Source organism: Chaetodon auriga, chromosome 14 (assembly GCF_051107435.1).
Source record: "Chaetodon auriga isolate fChaAug3 chromosome 14, fChaAug3.hap1, whole genome shotgun sequence".
NCBI classification, from domain to species: domain Eukaryota; kingdom Metazoa; phylum Chordata; class Actinopteri; order Chaetodontiformes; family Chaetodontidae; genus Chaetodon; species Chaetodon auriga.
This window is the reverse complement of record NC_135087.1, coordinates 5,193,723-5,213,629: the sequence shown is the minus strand read 5'-3', so window position 1 is coordinate 5,213,629 and position 19,907 is coordinate 5,193,723. Positions and strand designations below refer to the sequence as shown.

At 46.0% G+C, this 19,907-nt stretch overlaps 1 protein-coding gene across 1 annotated transcript; it reads right to left on the bottom strand.

The window, feature by feature from the left end:
• Positions 1 to 885: 885 nt before the first annotated feature.
• On the bottom strand, positions 886 to 19,600 carry LOC143331922 (phospholipid phosphatase-related protein type 3-like). The gene is made up of 9 exons (XM_076749088.1): positions 19,050 to 19,600; positions 15,023 to 15,126; positions 14,522 to 14,707; positions 12,517 to 12,646; positions 11,259 to 11,454; positions 9,285 to 9,342; positions 6,635 to 6,808; positions 4,918 to 5,742; positions 886 to 4,357 (listed from the first exon to the last, which is right to left on the bottom strand). The coding sequence occupies exons 2-9, from the start codon at positions 15,101 to 15,103 to the stop codon at positions 3,368 to 3,370; spliced, it is 2,640 nt and encodes an 879-aa protein (XP_076605203.1). The 5' UTR covers positions 15,104 to 15,126; positions 19,050 to 19,600; the 3' UTR covers positions 886 to 3,367.
• Between the last annotated feature and the right edge of the window lie 307 nt (positions 19,601 to 19,907).

The window sequence follows — 19,907 nt, the reverse complement described above, 5'->3', positions numbered from 1 at the left end:
CACAAAAATAGACACATGCATACGGACAGCTCACTCCGCATTTTCTGTTGCCTCCTGCAGTCACACACACATACACACTTGTTGTGTTGTGCTTTCTGGGCCACCAAGGAGGGAGGGAGCTGTTGGCTTAGTGTGAGTGTGAGTCATGGACAGGCTGACTGTCCTCAGGCCTCAGTACACCATCTGCACCCCCACTGCCTGTGCGACCTCATCACACAGCTCAATGCTCCGCAGCGCTGGACACACACTCACACACACACACACACACACACACACACACACATATATACATACATGCCGAAGCAAGCGAACATGCATACAGACAGAAAAACGCACAAAAGCACATAAGCGCACTGGACCGGGACCATGTAGTACATTTATATGTGCACACAAATCCCAATTAAAATCTGCATAATCATCCACCTTAATGCATGTGAATCATGCCATAATTGACAACAGAATAAACTAAGGGGCACATTTTTATTCACAAGGAAACACACAATTCTTACACACACACACACACACACGCACACACACAGAGGGCTCAGCCAATGCTTGCTGCTTCCCTGCAGGTCATCTGGGACTGACCAACATTCTAGCAGAATTCATTACAGAAACCTGACACTCGCCCACAGGAAAAGCGCAAATGTTGCATTGCGAATGTGCATGTGCTGTATCCGTCTGGCCGCGCGCACGGGAGTGTGTGATTCAATGTGTGAGCGTACAATATGAATGAGCACGCAAGCACTCACGACCCCAGAATCAATGGAGGAGATCCTTTTCATTAGAGTGGCGGTAAAAGCTGCTCCGGCATTGACCCTCTTTCTATTTTGAGGCGTTCTATAAACACCTGCGGTCAAGTAACACAAGATGAAACCTCCGTTAAGAAGTCTTCATTTTTTATTCAATCAGGTTGTTAATGTTACACATCACCACAGATAGAAAACATGAGCCCATAAAAGAGGACCGTGGAATTATAATAGTATTAATATTAGGTAATATCAAGTATTTGTACAGTCAAAAAGAGGGAAAGTAGTACGATAATCACCAGCACTGGAAAATGCTGCATGTCTGTCTGTCAAAGGTAACGGCGCAGACTTGAAGCACACAAGATAAAAAAACACGCTCGTACACACATGCAGCACAAACCGACGAGCAACATTATCTACCAGCTCCTCGTCTGAGGAGCTCCACTACTAAATACAACTTGTTCCATTTAACTCGCGCCTTCCAAGCACAACTTCACAAAATCAGTTCATGTACTTTCCAGATGTTGTGGGTGAACTTTGTGTGTGTCTGTGAGACCGTAACGTTCGTTAAAATATGATCAGGGTATGACCCAAAATAAAGCACTTGTCATTGGACGGAATACCTTCTGATAGTTATAAAAAACTGGGATGTATGAAATGACCAGATAACAACTTTATACAACATAGTATAAATACACACAAGAGGCAGGGGTGCGCAGGAGGAACGCGCGCTTCCTCTCAACCTGTAGGTTCATTTCTTAGGGCTGCGTCGGCTGATTATTTTCATTAGTGATTAATAACTAGATTATTTCTACGGTTAATCATTTCATCCAAAAATGTCACAAACTACTTGAAAGCCTTGAGGTGTCGCTGCTCATCCCCGACCTTTGAAAGAGGAGCTGATGAAACTCTCAGTTGGAGGTGAGCTGACTCGCTTGTTCTGGAACTTTTGAGCACGTCACACGGTTCTCATTCAGCTGACGAAGACTGTGCGATGCTGGTCAAAAGCTCGAGAGCGAGTGAGCAAGTGGAGCTTGAGTTGCGATACTTTTGCCATTTTTTGAAGGTTTTGCAGACCTGTCTTGGTGTTGGTTGGCTGGCACACTGTTTGATGTTAAAAAACATCAAAAAAATCTTGGTATCACTTTCTAATAAGGCATACTTAAATAAATGTACCTTGTGACACTGCAAAGGAGAAAAGATTATAGATGATGGAAGGACAGATATTATTATTACTAATGTATAAAGAACAAATAAATGCTCATTAATAAAGCAACGACTTATAAAACTCTTAGAAAGTATAAATTGTTAGAAAGTGGTACCAAAACCTTTGAAATGCTAGCAGCTATAAACAGAAACTCCTGGTGACACATGCCTGTTAGCCGCACCCAACCAGCACCTGCATGAGCCGACGTGCACGTCGATGGCGGGCGGCTCTGCGGGCTGGCCAGCTTTACATTGACGTCCCCGTCACCACTGCGATCTGCCAGAGGGCCGAATGTGAGGCGGTATAGAGGGAAAGAGTGCGCTAGCATGGTTTGGTAAACAAACGTTAATCTCCTTAGTGCTGCTTCAGGCTCCGTGGCAGCTTCTGCACACAGCAAAGACAGACTGGCTGCTTGGCTCGCCGTGCCGCGCGGCCACCCTCTTCACTTTAGGAAGAATTCTCTTTCCATTCAACCGCCTCTCATGTTTACAATAGTAATCCATTTGGTGACGTCTGTATAGGGGTGCCCAACTGTGCATGATCCTCCTTATACCCACCCCTCCTCCGCCTTCGTGCACCCCATCCAGAAGCAACACCTCCTAAGCCGACTCTCTCTGGTGGATGCTGGCAGATTTGCTTGGCGTCAAACATAAAATTCCACATTGGGTTTGTTTATTCAGAGGGGGTGAAACGGCATCTCATGCGTTTCGGTTGGTGTTTAATACTCTCAAACCTGTGGTTGAACTTACTGCATTTTTCTTTCCAGTATTCATAGCTTTTGGGCGCTTTGAAGCACGAGTTTTTCAACTGGTTACAATGGCAAATTCTCTGTGTGTAATGGCTGGCAACCTCAAACGGCTGCGCTACTTTAAGGAGCGCTCGAATTGCCTGTAGTTGTTTTGTTTTCTCGGGCTTATCCACCCTCTCAAGGGAAACTTGAGTTAGCAAATCCCAGACCGTTCATTGTGATATCTCTTTCAGCTGCAGCCTCTTCCATTCCTTCTTTGAATGTGTCATAAAACAACACGGAGGATGTGCGTGCTGAAACTAAGGTTTGTAATCCTTCACCCTGTTCTCTTTGACTCCCGTTTCCTCCCTTGTCTGTTGTTTTCCCAGTCAGGGCCTTTGAGCCGGCACTGTGGGCAGTACATGTGAGCAGGGAAGAAGACTCCCTGCTGAGTGTGTGTGAGCTGCCAGACCTCCTAATGGTCCTCCACCCCTAATGCCTGTTCCTTTGCAGCATTTTAGCTGAAGCCACTGTTCTGGATTCAGAGTCTCTAAACCTTTTTGTCATTTTTCATAAACCTCTCTTCACCTGCCACAACCTGCTTTGTTTCACTGTCTCTTTCAGTTGAGTCTTCTGTAGTACAATCTTTGATGTGACAATGATGTCTGTTGTCTTCCCCCTTCACTATAACATCCTCTCATTCTGCATGGCCTTGTAGTAGTGCTCCTGCTCAGCATGGCTGCGGGCGGAGACAGAGGGCCGGCGAGGCAGGGTGGAGGAGCGGGACAGTGTCTGGCTGTGGCTGTCCATCAGTAAGTCGGGATGGGGAGGAGGGGGAAGCATGCTGGAGCTGGATGGGTGAGGAGGGGGAGGCATGGAGGAGGAGGAATGAGGTGGCGGTGGCAGAGGGGAAGAGGATGGGTGCGGAGGCGGGAGCATCTGAATGGAGGATGGGTGAGGAGGTGGGGGCATCTGAATGGAGGATGGGTGCGGAGGCGGGGGCATCTGAACGGAGGATTGGTGCAGAGGTGGCGGCATTTGAGAGGACAGGTGAGGTGGGAGAGGCATGTGAGAGGAGGCAGGTGGAGGGAGAGGAGGAGGCACTGGAGAGGAGCTCGGGTGTGGAGGGGGAGGCAAGGGGGAAGAGGACGAGTGAGGAGGTGGCGGCGGTAGAGGGGATGACGAGAGCTGAGGAGGGGGAGGCAGAGGGGAGGAGGAGGTTGGGAGAGGTGGGGGAGGCAGCTCCACTCCTCCTTCAGCACTGCCGCTGGCCGAGGAGGAGCCGAGGGAGTCTGTTTTGACTGGCAGTGTCCGGTAATCCCGGTAGTGACTGACGTTGTCCTGTCGCTGCAGCGCTGCGCGGTGTTTGTCCCCCGTCGTGTCGGCCATCATCATGTTACCACTGATGGTGTTTCTCCACTCCCACGGCTTGCCGTTATTGGCCGACACACGCACCACCGGGTGGTGAGGAGCGTGAGCGTCGATCGTGACGATGCTCCCACTTCCGGCGATGCTCCCTGGGTTGCTTCCAGTGCAGCTGTCTCGATCAGATGGGATCCGATAATAGGGCGACTCGGAGCAGTTGGACCCGCCGCCAGAGGAAGAGCCGCCTTCTGATGTCTTAGCGGATGAAGAGACGGGTCCGTGACCCTGCTGCTTGGACATGGCTATCACCTGGAGGACAGGAGAAAACCTCATCAGAATGTACAAAGGAAAGCAGATCAGCTTCCAAAGGGACCTTACTGGTTTTGTTGACTGTTATTTCCAAGGTCAAGAAAGAAGTTTCCATCTGAAAGAAGCAGCTTCTATAAAACTCAGCGATATATTGCATTTACAAAATTGCTTTGTAGCAAAATAAACCCAGAATTCAGGGGCTTTTATTGTGGTAAACATTGTAAAAGGTAATAGTAACACATTTAATAACCCTCACAGACATTTTAATCAGATTTATCTCAGCTATAATTAGTGTTTGAACCCTTGTGGGAGTGTTTTAATATTGAAAACTAATCAGCGGGATTGCCTCCAACCATGTTGTTCTGTTTTGATTTTACCGACAAAATAAATCACAGGTGTGTTCACTCAGCACACAGCGTTTGGCAGCTGTTAACTCTCCTCTTGCCTCAATATATTTCTCAGAGCTGGCTACCAGCCACTGAAATTAAAGGAAAAATAATTTCTCAAAATAATGTCGTTGTCGCGATTTGCAGGCTTTCACTTTCTGATTTCCTGCTCACCTGAGTGACTCTCTGCTGGCTGGGCGGCTGGTTGGGCTGCGTGTTGGGCACACGGGGAGTCGACACCGCGATGGGCCCCGGTCCCGGCTCTTTCACCCCTCCCCCCTCGGTGAGTGACAGCCACTTGGCGCGGGTCTTGGCACTCTTAGGGGAGACAGGCGGCGGCCGAGAGGCCTCCTCTGGGATGTGAACGAGCGGGGGTGCCACCGCCATCCTGCTTGTGGTCGGTGTGGCGATGCCTTTGTTGGCTTGCACTGTCGGATAAAGAGATGAAGGCATCTCCTGCTCTCCTCCGTCTCCCGCTCCTCCTTCATCTGCATCGTTCCCGTCCGCTCCCTCCTCCTCGTCTCGCGAGCTCTGGCTGCGGAGCTCCAGCGAGCGCTGCTTCCACTCTGACACCAGCTGCCGAGACCTCTGGGGGTCAAAGGGCACGTGGAAGGTCATGTGACGCTGCGTGGGGGCCGGCTCATCTGAGGGGGAGATGGGGCTGTTGCCGTTTGCGACTCGGGGCAAGGTGTTGCTGAAGGTTACCATGGTTTCCTTGCCCATGGGACCCCGGGTGGCCAAGAGCTCCACGTCGGCGCTTGCTCGTTTGAGGGAGGCCAGGGATGCCTTCTCCCTCCTCACCTTACTGCGGGCCCCGGACCCCAGCCCCACCCCCAGCTCCTCTCTGCTCTCAGACACCCTGGGAGTCTTCCTGTACAGGGAGTCATGACTGCGCTGACTCAGCACCCTCAGGCCATCTTTCTGCTGAGCTGGGGTCAGTCTCTGCAAGGAGTGAGCATCTTCTTCTGATGCTTTGAAGTTTCCCACCGCGTACACAGCCTGACAGGACAGAGGGGTACAGGCAGAGAGGTGGGAAGGAGAAATAAATGATGTGATAGAGGCACCCAGCACGTTGAATAAAGACTGAAGCGTGAAAATGTCTTTTCTTTAATCTTGAGGAGGGAATAAAATTTATATTCCTATTAGTGGGGAGCGAGTGCTCGAATAGGCATCTTTCCTCCTTCCTCCTGTTTAGTCTGAGGTCAGCATGAATCACTCTCTTCCCCCTCTCTCAGAATTCATTCTTTAATGAGGGGGAGAAACTCTCCCCCTCTTAAAAAACGAAAGACGAGAGAGAAAGAGAGTGAGAGGAGGAGGAAAGCGTGGAAAATGGCAACGACAAGTTTTCTTAAAATGAAGTGTGAAATTGTTCCAGAGAATTCTTATCGGATTATTCATTCTCTCTCCCTTCCCTCCGTAATAGAAAAAGCTATATATAGAGCCTGCCAAAAAAAAAAAAAAAAAAAAATTTGCTGTGGGAGAAAAGTATGGAAGCGAGGTGTTGGAAAAAAAGATGCATTTGTTAGCACATGCTGCGATAGTGTTAGAATAATACAATGGGACAATTCAGTCGCAGCACAAACAACTAAAGCACTTTATTAAAAAAAATCTATTTATGTGTGTTCAGTCATTCCCACCACGCTGCCTGCTGACTCTTAACTACTCCCTGGGGACAAAACAAATCCCTAAATACATACAAACATATGCTGGCGCTCATTTCTCAAACTAAACCCTGAAATAGGAAATCCATTTCCAGACAGTTTCAGTGAGTTACCTTATCATGAAAGGGGCAGTTATCTTGACACGAGTGGCATGAATTAAGCCCTTTGATATTTTGTCTACAGATTTCAGTCTGATAAATCTTCTCACACACGGTTTTGTTTTAACTGACCAGGTAGACTCCGATGCCGGCTCCTATGAGGTATCCCACGTAGACGTCTATCGGGTGACTGCGGTGCTGAGTGATCTGCGTCAGCCCGGCGAGGCCCGCCGCCATGCAGAAGGCAAACACCAGCAGCGGCTTCAGCAGCTTGGTCGTGCTGCTGATGCTAGCATTGAAGTACATCTACGGAGGGAGAGGCGCACATTAATATGCAAAAGACACACAGCTGGACATATGGAGACTGGGGTGGAGATGTCATTGAAAGGCAAACTAACACACAGCCACAAAAAAATGACCTCAACAGTGGAAAGTCGTCCTGTGAGTGTTAAACTTTGCTATTAAAGGGAATAATCTGACTATGTAGGCAGACTGATACCGCTATCATCAAGCCTTATGTTAAGGTGCACATATTCACTATTAAATAGCTGCTTATTAGCATGCATATTAGTAGCATACAAGCCCTTATTGATGCCTCGTTATGGGGTTTTCTTAGGTTAGGTTATTAAGATTGAAATCCATGTACAACAACTTCCTTACTTAATATCAATAAGCAGTAATTAGGAGGTTATTGATGGAAAACTCTTAGTTAAGGGCCTGGTAGTTGTAGAATACTGTCATGCAGTATAAAGCATCCATAAGTGATTACTAAACAGCCAATATGCTACTAATATGCACGCTAATAAGCAACTACTTGATGGTGATGGCTAATGGCAGTAGCTGGTTAGCTTAGCTTAGAACAGGGGGAAACAGCTAGCTGGGCTAATGTTCAAAATAAGCTATCAGCTCCACTAAAGCTGACTGATTAATATCCTAAATTGCTATAATTTAATCTGTAAAAAAAAAAACACACACAAAGGGTAAAAATGACAGGGTTGCCAGGAGTGACTTCCTGTAAAACCACAACTTATCGTTAATAAATTATTCCGTTTTTGTATGAACCAAACAAAGAAAATGTCATGATAATTAGTAGGGCTGAACAATTAATCAAAATATTATGTGAACCTAACCCCATGAGTGAAGATACAGCATTGTACGTCACTGCTAATGAATGCCACATCATCATTTTAATAGATTTTTTCAGTGAAAATGAAAACTGTGATGCAAAACTGATCACTCCCACTTCTTTTTCCACCGCAGCTCCAACAATAAGACGGCTTTAGAGTGTTGTTTTTAACCTTTGGACAGAGCCACATTAACCCTGCATCCACTCTTTTTGCTAAGCTAAGCCACTTGTGTTTTTGCTGTCCTTGCAAAAAAAAAAAAAAAAAAAAAAAGGAAAAGAAAAAGTGAATAATTGCATTTCCCAAAATGTAGATTTATGCCTTTAAAGACAAAGCCCTTCATCCAACCGGATGTCAAAACTGCACTTGTTTCCAAAGCAGCTCCACCGCTTTGAAGAATTCTCTTTAAAATTAAATGAACTGTCTCATTTTGTTTTTGTTCCACGAAAATTCTGCGTCTGAGGCTCACTGAGTGAGTCATTAAGATGAATATTCTTTGACAGTAAAACAGAGAGAGGAGGGAAGCAGGGGGAGGGAATATATTTGCGGTTACATCAAAATTCCCTGCATGCACACTTTATTTGGATTACATAAAGCGGCGGACAGCTGAGTGACAGAAACGCAAGCTTCGCAAAAGTATCCCTTCAAACAAGCTCGTCCATCTACTCCTGGGCGTGAAAGTCCTTCTTTTAAAAAGGCTTTTTGAGACTGAATACAAGAAATAAACGTCTTAATGTGGCGGTCAGTGACGAACAATACTGAAGAAAACTGATCTGAGAACAGTGTTTTTGGGCTGCTCCTCTACTTTGCACAGATTAGGCAACATGTTGTAACTGGAGCAACCAAAACAGCTGCTTTCCTCCTCCTCTCCTGCCTTTTCTCTCATAAGAAATGTGTCTGGTGAGCTTTAATGAGCACACTCTGGGCTCAGTGAGGCAGCAGAGATATGGCCAGTAGCTGGCGATAGCCATTGGTGGAGGAGGGTGTGTGTGTGTGTGTGTGTGTGTGTGTGTGTGTGTGTGGGAGGGTGTTACCTCATGGAAAAATGACAGTGCTACTTTGCTGTACAGTTCACATACTGCTGCAGTCAGCACTGGACTGCAGAATGGCAAAAAGTTACCCAATATGTGCTAGGCTGTACAAACTAACACTGAGATGTGACATTAAAAGACAGTTCCTGTTACTTTACTGTGTTTTAATTTGGGCGGCTCTCGGCTCGAGGGTACTGTAGTCTCAAATCTGGAAATCTCTCAGTGACTAAACACTATAATGCAATTGTTACTTATGTATGAAGTGACAGTGAATTAATTCCAGCTCCAAAATCCTTTGATATGCAGGAACTCATTTCATGCAGCCAGCAGCCACGTTTGTTAAGAATACATGGAAGAGCTGGGTAGTTAGCAGATAATTGCACAGATAAAGAAATTATTGTCATCTGCACAAACTCGTGGAAATTTATGAAAGGAAAATTCTAAAGATAAAGAAAAGTGGTGCAAAAACACTGCTGTAATATTAATGAATCGCCGAGGACTCCCCCAAATGTAAAACAAACAGGGTTAACGAGTCATTAAACAAACAAACACACAGCATATGATGCAAATACGTCATAATTAACGGTCCACAAACACACAAGGCGGGTAAGACACAGAAGTGCTTACGGAGATATAGACAGCAGCGAAGCCAGAGAGCGTTGCATGCTGGGATGGAAATGTTTTCCTGAGGGGAGAAAGGGGGGAGAGTTAGGTGAAGGCAGAGAGGAAGAGAGACTCGTGTTTTCACAGAAAAGGCTGCGTGGATTCGGTTTACTGCCTCCTGAATAAACCTGAATAAAGCTGTCACGGCTGCTCGTGTTATTTGTGATGGCTGGATTGTATTTGACATTAAAACCTGAGCGCCTGCTCAGCTGTGTTTGTCAAAGTGAGTGCACGTCCTTGGATGTGAGCGTTAATCAACACTAACAGAATACCACGGGGCATTACTGGGAACATTAGGGGAGAGCGAACAAGTTGCGGTCAGAGTGGCTAATTTAGAGTTTAGAAAGCTGAATCACAAATCTCATTTAATTTGTCTTATGAAGCTGCTCTTAGTGTGGGTGTATTTATCATGTGCCTTGTACTGCTGTGTTTACCTTCTCCCACTTCTTCAGGGCTGAATCAGTGTGTGTGTGTGTGTGTGTGTGTGTGTGTGTGTGTGTGTGTTGTTAAAGTTAAGTGCTCTGGGGGGCTATGTCTGGTTTGTCTTTGTGAAGACCAATTTGAGATTTAGACCTTTAAGGTCAGAACATTTTTTACTTTTTGGCTGGTTCTTGCTTTTTCCAAGGTCTGTTTGAGGGTCAAGACTTCAGGCTTCAGGCTAAAACTGCAGCACATTTAGGCTGAGATAATGCTAATTGTTGGTTTAGTTGGGATTGTTAAAGCACTAGTTTGCTGAGAGTTGAGACAAGATGTTTGATACCACTCACATATCTGTCCATTCAGTGTAAGGCTACAGCCAGCAGCTGGTTATCTTAGCTTAGCATAAAGCCTGGGAACAGTCTCCTGGCTCTGTTCAACAGTACGTCGACAACATGTTACCTAAGTTTTAAATCTGTAAGCTACAAAAACCAAAAAATGTGCCAGACTACTTCCTGTCCCGGTGCAGTGACTTCCTGGAGCCTCAAATGGTTTTCATGGAACTGCTCCTAATTGCCGCTGGCTGCAGCCTTATATCATCCAGAGTAACACTTTGTTATGCTTCCCAGGGAAGAATCACAAGAAAACAAATAAGCATATTATACAAAACTATTCTTTTAAAGGTAGGACTCAGAACTAAGAAATGCATTATGCCAATAAAGGTCCTCACAGGTATAGAAGTACAGATGTGTGCCTTTGTACTACTGGGATTATCCCTATAGGAGCTATATTTAGTTGCAATCTTTCCTGTCTGCGTGCACATATTATGCCTGTCAAATATATGCAGTATACACTGGAGCTTCTTTGACTTATGTCTCTTTGTTGCTTAACCACAGCACCTGCAAGTGAGATGCTGCAGCTGGGCACAACAAGAATGTGGAAGGGTGCTGCTGTGCAAATAAACTTTACCAAGCAGGATATCATGAATAAGCAAATCTTGCATTATTTTAAAATATGTGACTGTAACAATTTCACTCCTTCACTACTTTAATCTGCTGTAATCCTCCTCAGATGCAAATTAGCTGTGATGATTCCTCACAGTGTAGCTTGAATATAAACTTCTGCAAGATAGTGACGTGCAGGAATATACAGCAAACTGTGCAGCCACTTTATCACTGTGACTCACTGTGTTCTAGCATTTTCTTATAAAGGATGTATTTGTTTGAGCTGCAGGAATATACCTAGAATATATGGTATGTTTGTAAAAAGTGCATCAACTTGAAAGCACAAGGATCCGGGACTGAATTCTTAATTTATGGCACGACATGACAGCAGCAGAGCTCCAGAGCTGAGAAGCACATGAGTAAGATCCTGCTCGAGTTAGCTGATTATTTACTGTAATGAATGCACCGTATCTGTGCGTCATCATATGTTGTCTATTATGTGTAGGGGAATAACATTTCTGAACTGAGGCAGATGGACACACTCCTCTTCAGCTCTAAACATATGTGCATGTCTTACCTGGCTGACATGATGGCATACTGGTCTTTGCCCATGCAGATGTCCCGTGTGATGTAGGCGTTGTTGTCACATGACACTCCCGGGGCCGTGTAATTGGGCTGGCAGACGGTGAGGAAGAAAGGGGCGTGGTAACCAGTAGCTAACTGGATGACATCTGTCACCAGGGCTGTTGCCAGGAGACCGAACACATGAACACCTGAGGGAGAGAGAGGCAGGAGACGGAGACAGAGACGGTATGAGGCTGCCTTGGTAAATGAACTAAAAGCCCCTGGTGGTTTCGTCACATTGAGCTGTTCATTTGCGAACACCTGCAGTCGAAAACAACGTTGAATTTGCTCCGGCAACCTGAAGTGACACCACAAGCCCTCGGTTCGTTGAGTTACGAAGTTTTTCCACACACAGTGAAATCTGGCAAGGTGAATTAATTTGTCTTTTCACTTCAAAGCTCAAAGCCAGCCTCCAGATATTTCACATGGAGCATTGTATCGTGCCCGTTTCATTTCAAGTCACCCTTCATTTAACGCATATAATTAGCTTATTTCCCTTCTCTTAAAAGTGGGATCAGGTTCGGGGGCTCAGCCGGTAAGTGGAATAATTTGTCGGAGTCAAAATTGATTTCCATCTGAAAAACAACAGCAATTTGTTGCTAACTACTGACAGCAGACAGCTCTTTACAAGGTTAGTGCTGCTGGTGATGTAAGACCAAATAAAACATGTCTGGCAAGGTGTGACTCCTCAACCTTACTTTGAAGGAATAATCCTCTGTCTGATGGCCGCATGCAAAATTCATTTTAGTTATTTGGACAGCGAAGAAGAAGAAAAGCAGACATGAAACAATGCAATATCCAACTCTCAAAGAAAAAAAAAACATGCTTAAACTGAAAAACATTCATGAGAAACTGCATCTGTAACGCTGTCACACTCATGCAGTTTCCTTCAATACACTGCAGTGCTCCCGTCAGTGAGGAGTTTGTCTTGCATCATGTGATAAAAATGCTATTTACAGGCCTCTCAATCACCAACAGAATGCACATATATGGGAAAATAATGCTGTTTGACAACCCATGTGGCTCCTGAGACCCTCTAAAAGAAGGCCCCTGCAGCAAGAGCAGCCACGTATCTCTGCAAGCTTCCTTAAGCAAACCCTGAACCTTATTCACTAACTGAAGAAAATGATTAAAAGGATTAGACTATGACCTTAATTCCCAAAAACTCCACACAAACCCCCCCCCCCGAAATGATTGGTAGTTGGACGTACCGACGAAGCGCACGGTTCTGCGTAGGAAGGAGTTGAAGCTGCAGCCTCCAGCGTTGATGCTGCTCTCCGACTTGGGACACGTCTTCAGTTTGGATTGCATGCAGTACATCAGGCCCTCCCCCATCATGATCTGCAGAGGGAGGGAGGAAAAGTAGGTTTAAGGTGAGCAATAAAAACGCAAGAAAAGCTTTCGAGTATTCCAGGCATTCCTGTCATATAGGACAGAAGTAGGGAAAAACATGAAGAAGAGAAAAGAAAGAAAATAGGCCCCTAAGCTGCTACTGATGTCAAATCCCTGTGATCCTGATCTACGGTGAGAGAGAGCGAGAGAATGGATGCAGGGCGCTATCGAATAGTGATCACTTCCAATCAGAGTGATAGATGAGTGTTGGAGAGGTCTGCTCGTTTCCATGCCGCTGATGGATGAACGGCGTGCGTGTCTGTGTGTGAATGCGTATTGATCGGAGGGGCCTGTGGCGTGTTCGATGGTGTGTATTGGAATGTCAGGTGTGTATTTATCAACGCGTCCATTGATTCTGTATTTCTGAGGGGAGATTGAATTTGCTCTGAGTCTTTGAAAAGCTGTACGTTTGCATATTTGTCTGATCTATGTATTTGTCTGTACACAAGGGTTTCTGGGTGATGTATGCGTGCGGAGCTCACGCAAACCCCGAGACATGCATGAGATCACTGATCCTCTGAGATCAGATCTTATCCCTGTGACTCCAATACGGGGAGGTTCTGTGTCAACATTTTTACATGAACAATGCATCAAGCATCACTCAGCTGCAAACCCACAGGGAATTATTACTCAGCAAACCTTTTGGCTTTGTTCTGCTTCTTGTTTTGGTGGTGCAGACTGCAAATTCTGCTCTCATCTTTCCAGTTTCCAGCAGTGGCGTCACTTTTCAGGTGCAAAATGATTGAACAAACCCACGCTATGCTACCTGGCCAGCACCAAATGGCAATGCTAGTGACTAGCTGGGTAATACTTGTCTTAAATGGAATCATTTCCAGTAAAATTCAGATTAGATTTTTAACCTGTTAAACATGAAAATCCAATATTTTAGCCATCCATCTTTGCAGATACTTAAGATATTGGTTCCATAGACATCTAGAAATTGTACTAATCTAGTCTAGCATCATTCACACACCTTAAAAGTACACGCAAAGACATTCAGAGCGGAGTTATCACCTCCGCAGAGGAGGTTATGTATCAGGTCGGGTTTGCTGGTTCATCTGTTTGTCAGCAGGATTATGGAAAAATTACTGGCCAGGTTTTCATATAACTTGGTGGAAGGGAAACGGGCGGCACGGGCCAAGAAAGAACCCATTAAATTGTGGAGCGGATCTGATATCACTGAGCGGATACAGTAATTATTTTTCACTTTCATTAACGTTGTGAGATAGGGCATTTGGCCTCGGCGGAATATGAGCTACACATCTTAAAATCCAGTAGATAGTGGTAAATTGATAAAACACAGCCAGTTCTAAGAAGGCAATGACTCCTTATCACCAGAAATCCTCTGTGATAGCTGACACATGTAGCTCAAACTTCACACGGAGAGCAGTCGTTACGGAGCAGATTTGCATATCATAGAGGAGTGGACGGTGGGCCTTGGTGGTGGTCTGTGCTTTTTTCTGAGTCTGGGCAACAAGACGAAAGAGCACCGTTACCCCCAAAATGTAAGCAATCTTTAACCTTACCTTACCTGAAACTCCCCATCAATAATCCTGAGTGTGTGGCCTTGTATTACTCATGTTGTGGGGACATAAATCTACTCACACATTGTGGGGACTTGCCTTCCTTGTGGTGACAAAATGCGACTCCCCATAATGTGAATCCTTGAGTTTGATTGTGAAGACTTGAGGTTAGGTTTAGATTAAAGCTATGGTTATGGTAAGTCTCCAGGAAACTAGTATAAGTCTATGTGGCATCCCCGCAAAGGTGATTGAACCTGTGATGGTCTGTGTGTGCGTGCTTGTGTGTGTGTGATGGACTTACAGATGCTGCAGGACCGGCAAAGGCCAAACTCAGCAGCATCAGCAGAGGGATGAGCTCATCACCCGTCTCCACGTACGGCATGGAGAGGTCGCGGTCATGGCAACGGAAGCCCACCATAGCGGGGGACAGCACATCCGTCAGCTCCAGGAAATACAGGGACACCAAGGAGGACAGGACGATGGGGAGCTAAACACGCATGTGCAGGCGTACACACACACACACACACATGCCCGGCACACACGCAAGGACAAGGACAAAGCAAAGAGAGGCTAGCATTTAATATTTGTTTGGAAATTGGTGATTCATACAGACCGCCACGCACACAGAGAAGGGAAAAGACGACAGTGACGATGCTGGTGATGAACTCTATACAGCTCTGATACTGCATACAGCAGAGAATGATTCAGCCGCTGATCGATGGAGTAAATGTAGTGAGTCATGTTGACCAAGCACTGGCACGTTAAAAAAGGTGATTCATCAATACATCCAATCTACACATACCTCTACAAAATAAAAGCACGGCAGCAGCGTCATGCTGTCTTTGGGTGGTTTCTTCTTGGCTTTATTTTTGGGGGACGTCATCTTGGGGTGGGACCAGTCACAGCCTGTTGGGGTGACAGATTGTCAGAGAGGAGCTTCGGTTCACTTTCATGCATTTCCACCATCAGTACTTCTGAAAGATGTTAAACCTCTTCGAGGTCAAAAAGGTTTTCAAGTGCTGGCAAAGTCCGAAAGGTTTTACACCACAGACGTTTAAATGCTTTGGTTTGAAAACCTTGTGTTGGCTAACAGACAATTAAAATGCATTCTGAGCAATTTTGTTATAGTGTTTTGTAATGAGGTGCATTTTTGGTTTTTGCACACCCACACACATTCAATTACGAGGCCTATAACTCAGCACATGCACATTTAATAAGCACACACGTGCGGGGAAACACACACACACGGTTATAAATAGTCTCTGCTGAAAAGTGGTGTTGAAATGTGCAAACAGAAAAAGACGAAACTCTAATGAAAAGGAAGCGTTTGAATCACTTTAATGAATCCTCCTCTTGAACACACTTCCAAACGCTTGTTACACTCTAAATTCTGCTTCCTCACACACTCGCAGACACACACACACACACACACACACACACACACACACACACACGTGCAGACATCTCCCGCCGTCAGTAACCTGTAGGCGATCAGAAGGCCTCCGTGAGGAGTAAGAGCCAAGGGCCCGAATGGAAAACTAAACAGAGTTAAATATTTACAGCTCTCCCTACAGCTCTCCATCTCTGTCCTCTACCCATTTCCCTCCATCTCCCTCACTCAGCCTCACCCTCTTTACCTCTCCCACCTCTCGTGTCCCATTTTACTTATCATTTTCATCTCTCCGCTCCCCTTTCCACCAATCTGCCTTCATTTTACAGACTCTTTTCTCCACAACCCTCTTCTTCTTTCTCTGTACTGCCTCTCGTTCCTGCGCTTTAACTCGTCTACGTCTGCTTGCTGCTGCCAGGTCAGTATTGACTTTTTAATATAAACTGCATTCTTTAGCCAAAATGAGGAACGTGGGGATCTGGTTCTGGCGTGTCACAGGCCTGCTCACCCAACTTAAGTGAATTACACTCTTTCCAATGGGTTCCAGTGGAGAGTTTTTTATTCTCCCATGGTTGAGTAAATCTAAGGCAGGTTGAATATGAGCACGAAATCAGCTGATCTGAGGCTTCAATCCAGGAACGCCACCCTTCAGGAGCATCATATTGGCTGAGAGCCGTCTCGGGTTGCTGCCTCTTGGTGGGTTTTTGTTTGGCTTTGCTTATTTGTCTCTCACCTGCCTGTTTTCTACCTTTCTTCCCCGTTTTGTCTCTTTGCAGCATATCTGTCTACAAATCCCTGTCTCCGCTTTTTCAACCCTTCTACATCTACCCTTCTCTTGCTCTCTGTCCTTCTGTATTAACACCTCTCTGCCTACCTCATCCACCCTTCTTTTTATCTCCTCTCTGTTTCTGTCTGTTTCCCCTCTTTCTCTCCGAGATAAGAGGGCCTGACCCCGAGGCGGTATAAGGCACCCGGAATCAAAGACTTCCACAGTCTAATTTCCATGACCGCTAGAAATGAAGAGGAGAGGAAAGGAGGGAAGAGGAGAGGAGAATAGGAGAGAACTGGGGACAAGATAAGCGGAGATCAAAGACATAAAGAAGACGAATGATAAAAAAAAAAAGAGGAAAAGCAGTGGAAAAGAGTGAAGCTCTGGTTTGTGTACGTCTGGTAGTGCTGGTGGGGGGGGGGGGGGGGGTTGGTGGCGGGTGAGGATCAGAGACAGGGAGGATATTGGAATGGATGGATTCCAGTGTAGCTGAAAGCAGCTTAGGAAGACGCTGAGTCCCAGGTCTCGCTCTCCCAGCCGCTTGGTCTCAGTGACCTACTCCAGCCAGCATTTAAACCTCACCCGGACTCACATCTCACACACACACACACACACACACACACAGAGTTGTGTTTACATCACTTCAGAAGACATTCCATTGACTTACACTGACCTAACCCTAACCCAAGTCTTCGCCCTAAAATTCAATGATTAACATTACAGTGCATCTAGTCCCCATAAGGCAGGCCATTCACCACAGTGTGACTTCATAAACACACACACACACACACACACACAGAATGAGCCTCCTTACTGAAGAAAAGGGCTCGTTTATCTGTCACAACAGCATTTGTCCTCCGGGGCACGTCACGTGTGTGAGAATGCAAAATGTGTGCGGTCTGAGCTGCTGTATGCTTGCAAACATCATGGCAGCGTTCGCATGTGTGTGTAGACTAAGCCATGCACATCTCGTCTGTGTGTGTGTGTGTGTGTGTGTGTGTGTGTGTGTGTGTGTGTGTGAGGGAGGTGGGTTGTAAAGCCTGCAGTGGACAGCGAGAAAGATACAAGACTCAGTGATCATCAGCACGGGAGTGGTGGGGTGTTGGACACAGACTGCTATAGACTAGCAGTGTAGTGAGGTTTGGCACATTGCAGCAGAGTGCAATGGGTTTTTGACTACAGACTGCAGTCCTATGGTGTGGTATAATATGTGTGTATCTATGGTATATAACTGATCTGTGACACAGTCAAGGAAAACCCGATTTCAAGTGTCTTATTAAAGTGCTGGTGTTTTTATGATGGACACGTCGATCCCATAGGTGTTCTCTGGGTTGAGATCTGGTGACTGCAAAAGCATCAAACCCCTCAGTGACCCCTCACGGCCTGCTGGGAGGCATCTGCCTTTGTTAGGTCTCTCATTTATTATGTTTTTTTCCGTTAATTTGCCACTCGTCCTTGTATTTTAACATATACTTCAGCAGATATTATAACACATTTGAGGGTAGAATAGCAATGCATGCCAAAGGCCTGAAACAATCAGACAATCAATTAGTCGGCTGACAGGAAATTAATCTGCAGCTGTTTCAATACTGGCTCGCTTCAGGCTGTCAAATGAGAGAATTTGCTGCTTTTCTCTGTGTCATGTGACAGTAAACTTGATCTCTTTGCGTTTTTGACTGGACAAAACAAGATGAGTCTCAAGACGTCACCACGGTCTTTCACGGAAAAAACAGCCAAAAAACAGATTAACCGAGAAAATTACTGAGAGATTAATCGATATGGAAAATAATTGGTAGTTGGTTTGATAAGAGAGGAGGAAAAGGTTTCCCTCATGCACAGTGCTATAGAAAGGTGTGTGACAGTGCCATTCTAGTTAACACGGCTTTCTTTCAACATAGGTCTGCCTCTGTATAAGCAAACATGTCTGTATAGCACAGTACTGACATGGATCCATGGTGTCTCCCAGCAGGCCACTGATTACTCATTTAAATCAGGATGCACAGTGTGAAGTGGCTGCTCTTTTATGACCCGGGGCTCACAAACATGAACTTAAAAATGAAGGAATGCGGTGAACATAAAGTGTAAATGTGCAGTTCATCCATTTTCTATTCACTCATCCATCCGTCAAGAAAGTTACAGTGCAGTCTGCAAAGCCATGTCCACTGCAGGGCCCTTAACAGTCGGGGGAGACATAAAGGGCCATTTGCAGCACGTGATGTGGAGGTGGGGGGGTTTGCACAACTTCTATCACCCGCTTTTGCACTGAAGACAACCGTTCAACCATCAGTTTAAGGTGCTATTAATCCTAATTACTGAATATTAATTTAATAAGATGTAAAAAATGGTAGCGATGGTTGCATCTTTCCTGGAGGGAAATTATGTTTTTCTGAACATGCAATTTGCTTTAATGGTTGTGTTCTCAAGACATATTGCAGTTTTTTTTTTTGTTTTTTTTTAGCAGCCACTATATGAAAAGGAGCCGCAATATAGGAACATAATGCTGTGCAGGCTATTGAAAACATAGCTGTTACTCCACCACAAGCAGAAATCATCAGATTGCGTATGAGATCATCAATTATGGAAACGTGAAAACCATGTGCTGAGGAGCGGTTGCTGGGGGATGCATGCGGGGAGAGAGCCACAATACTACCGGACAGCCTGAGCACTCACCTCTGTCCCGGGGGCTCCGTGAATTCACCGAGTCCCGTCGCCCCCTTCCCCCCCGGCGTGGTCTTGCGTGCTGCTCCAGTTTTGCGGCGCACAGTCCCTTTAATCCATCCCCGGCGTCTCCCAACTCACGCCGAAATTCTAAACCCCCCACTACTATGGAGCGCTCCGGAGTGCGGCGGCTATTCTGGGCTCACTGAAGGAGACTGGGAGAATGAGGGTGGATGGGAGTAAGTGGGGAGACCTACAGAGGAGGAGCAGGGGATGGCGAGAGAGAGAGGAGAGAGGAGGGAGAGGAGGGTTGCTGATGGTGGAAAGTCCAATTTGCGGCACTTGCGTTCCTCTCCTTTCTATTTCCTGGCTTTGGATAAGTGAGAGATTCACGTGCGTCCACCCGGTTCCTCCCCTTTACTTGCACCTGCTTGTTCTCCTATTTCCCCATTGAGTACATCGCACGGATAAATTTGGAATTCCAAAAGAAGCCTATTCTTTATTCACGCAAGGGATCCGTCGCACGATTTTCGGGTACGCAGTCGGCTTCACAGCGCGCACATACACACACAAAGGCACGGGGGCCGAGCTGGGCTGTGGAGGGGAGGGAGAGGTGGTGGGGGGGCGCAGGGGGAGGAGAGAGTGTGGTGTGTGCGCTTATGGTTGGGGGAGGAGACAGTCTGGTCCACACTTCTCTCCTCCTTTCCTCGCTGAATTCCTATTTGGGGGGCGACCGAGACAAAGGGGCAGATTTTGGAATGTGTGTGTGTTTGTGGAGTAAACGCGTCCTGCGCATGTGTGCGTAAAAAGCGAGGGGGCGGTTATGGAGATAGCCTCTCATCTATGAGCAGGAGCCAATTTCACTGTAAT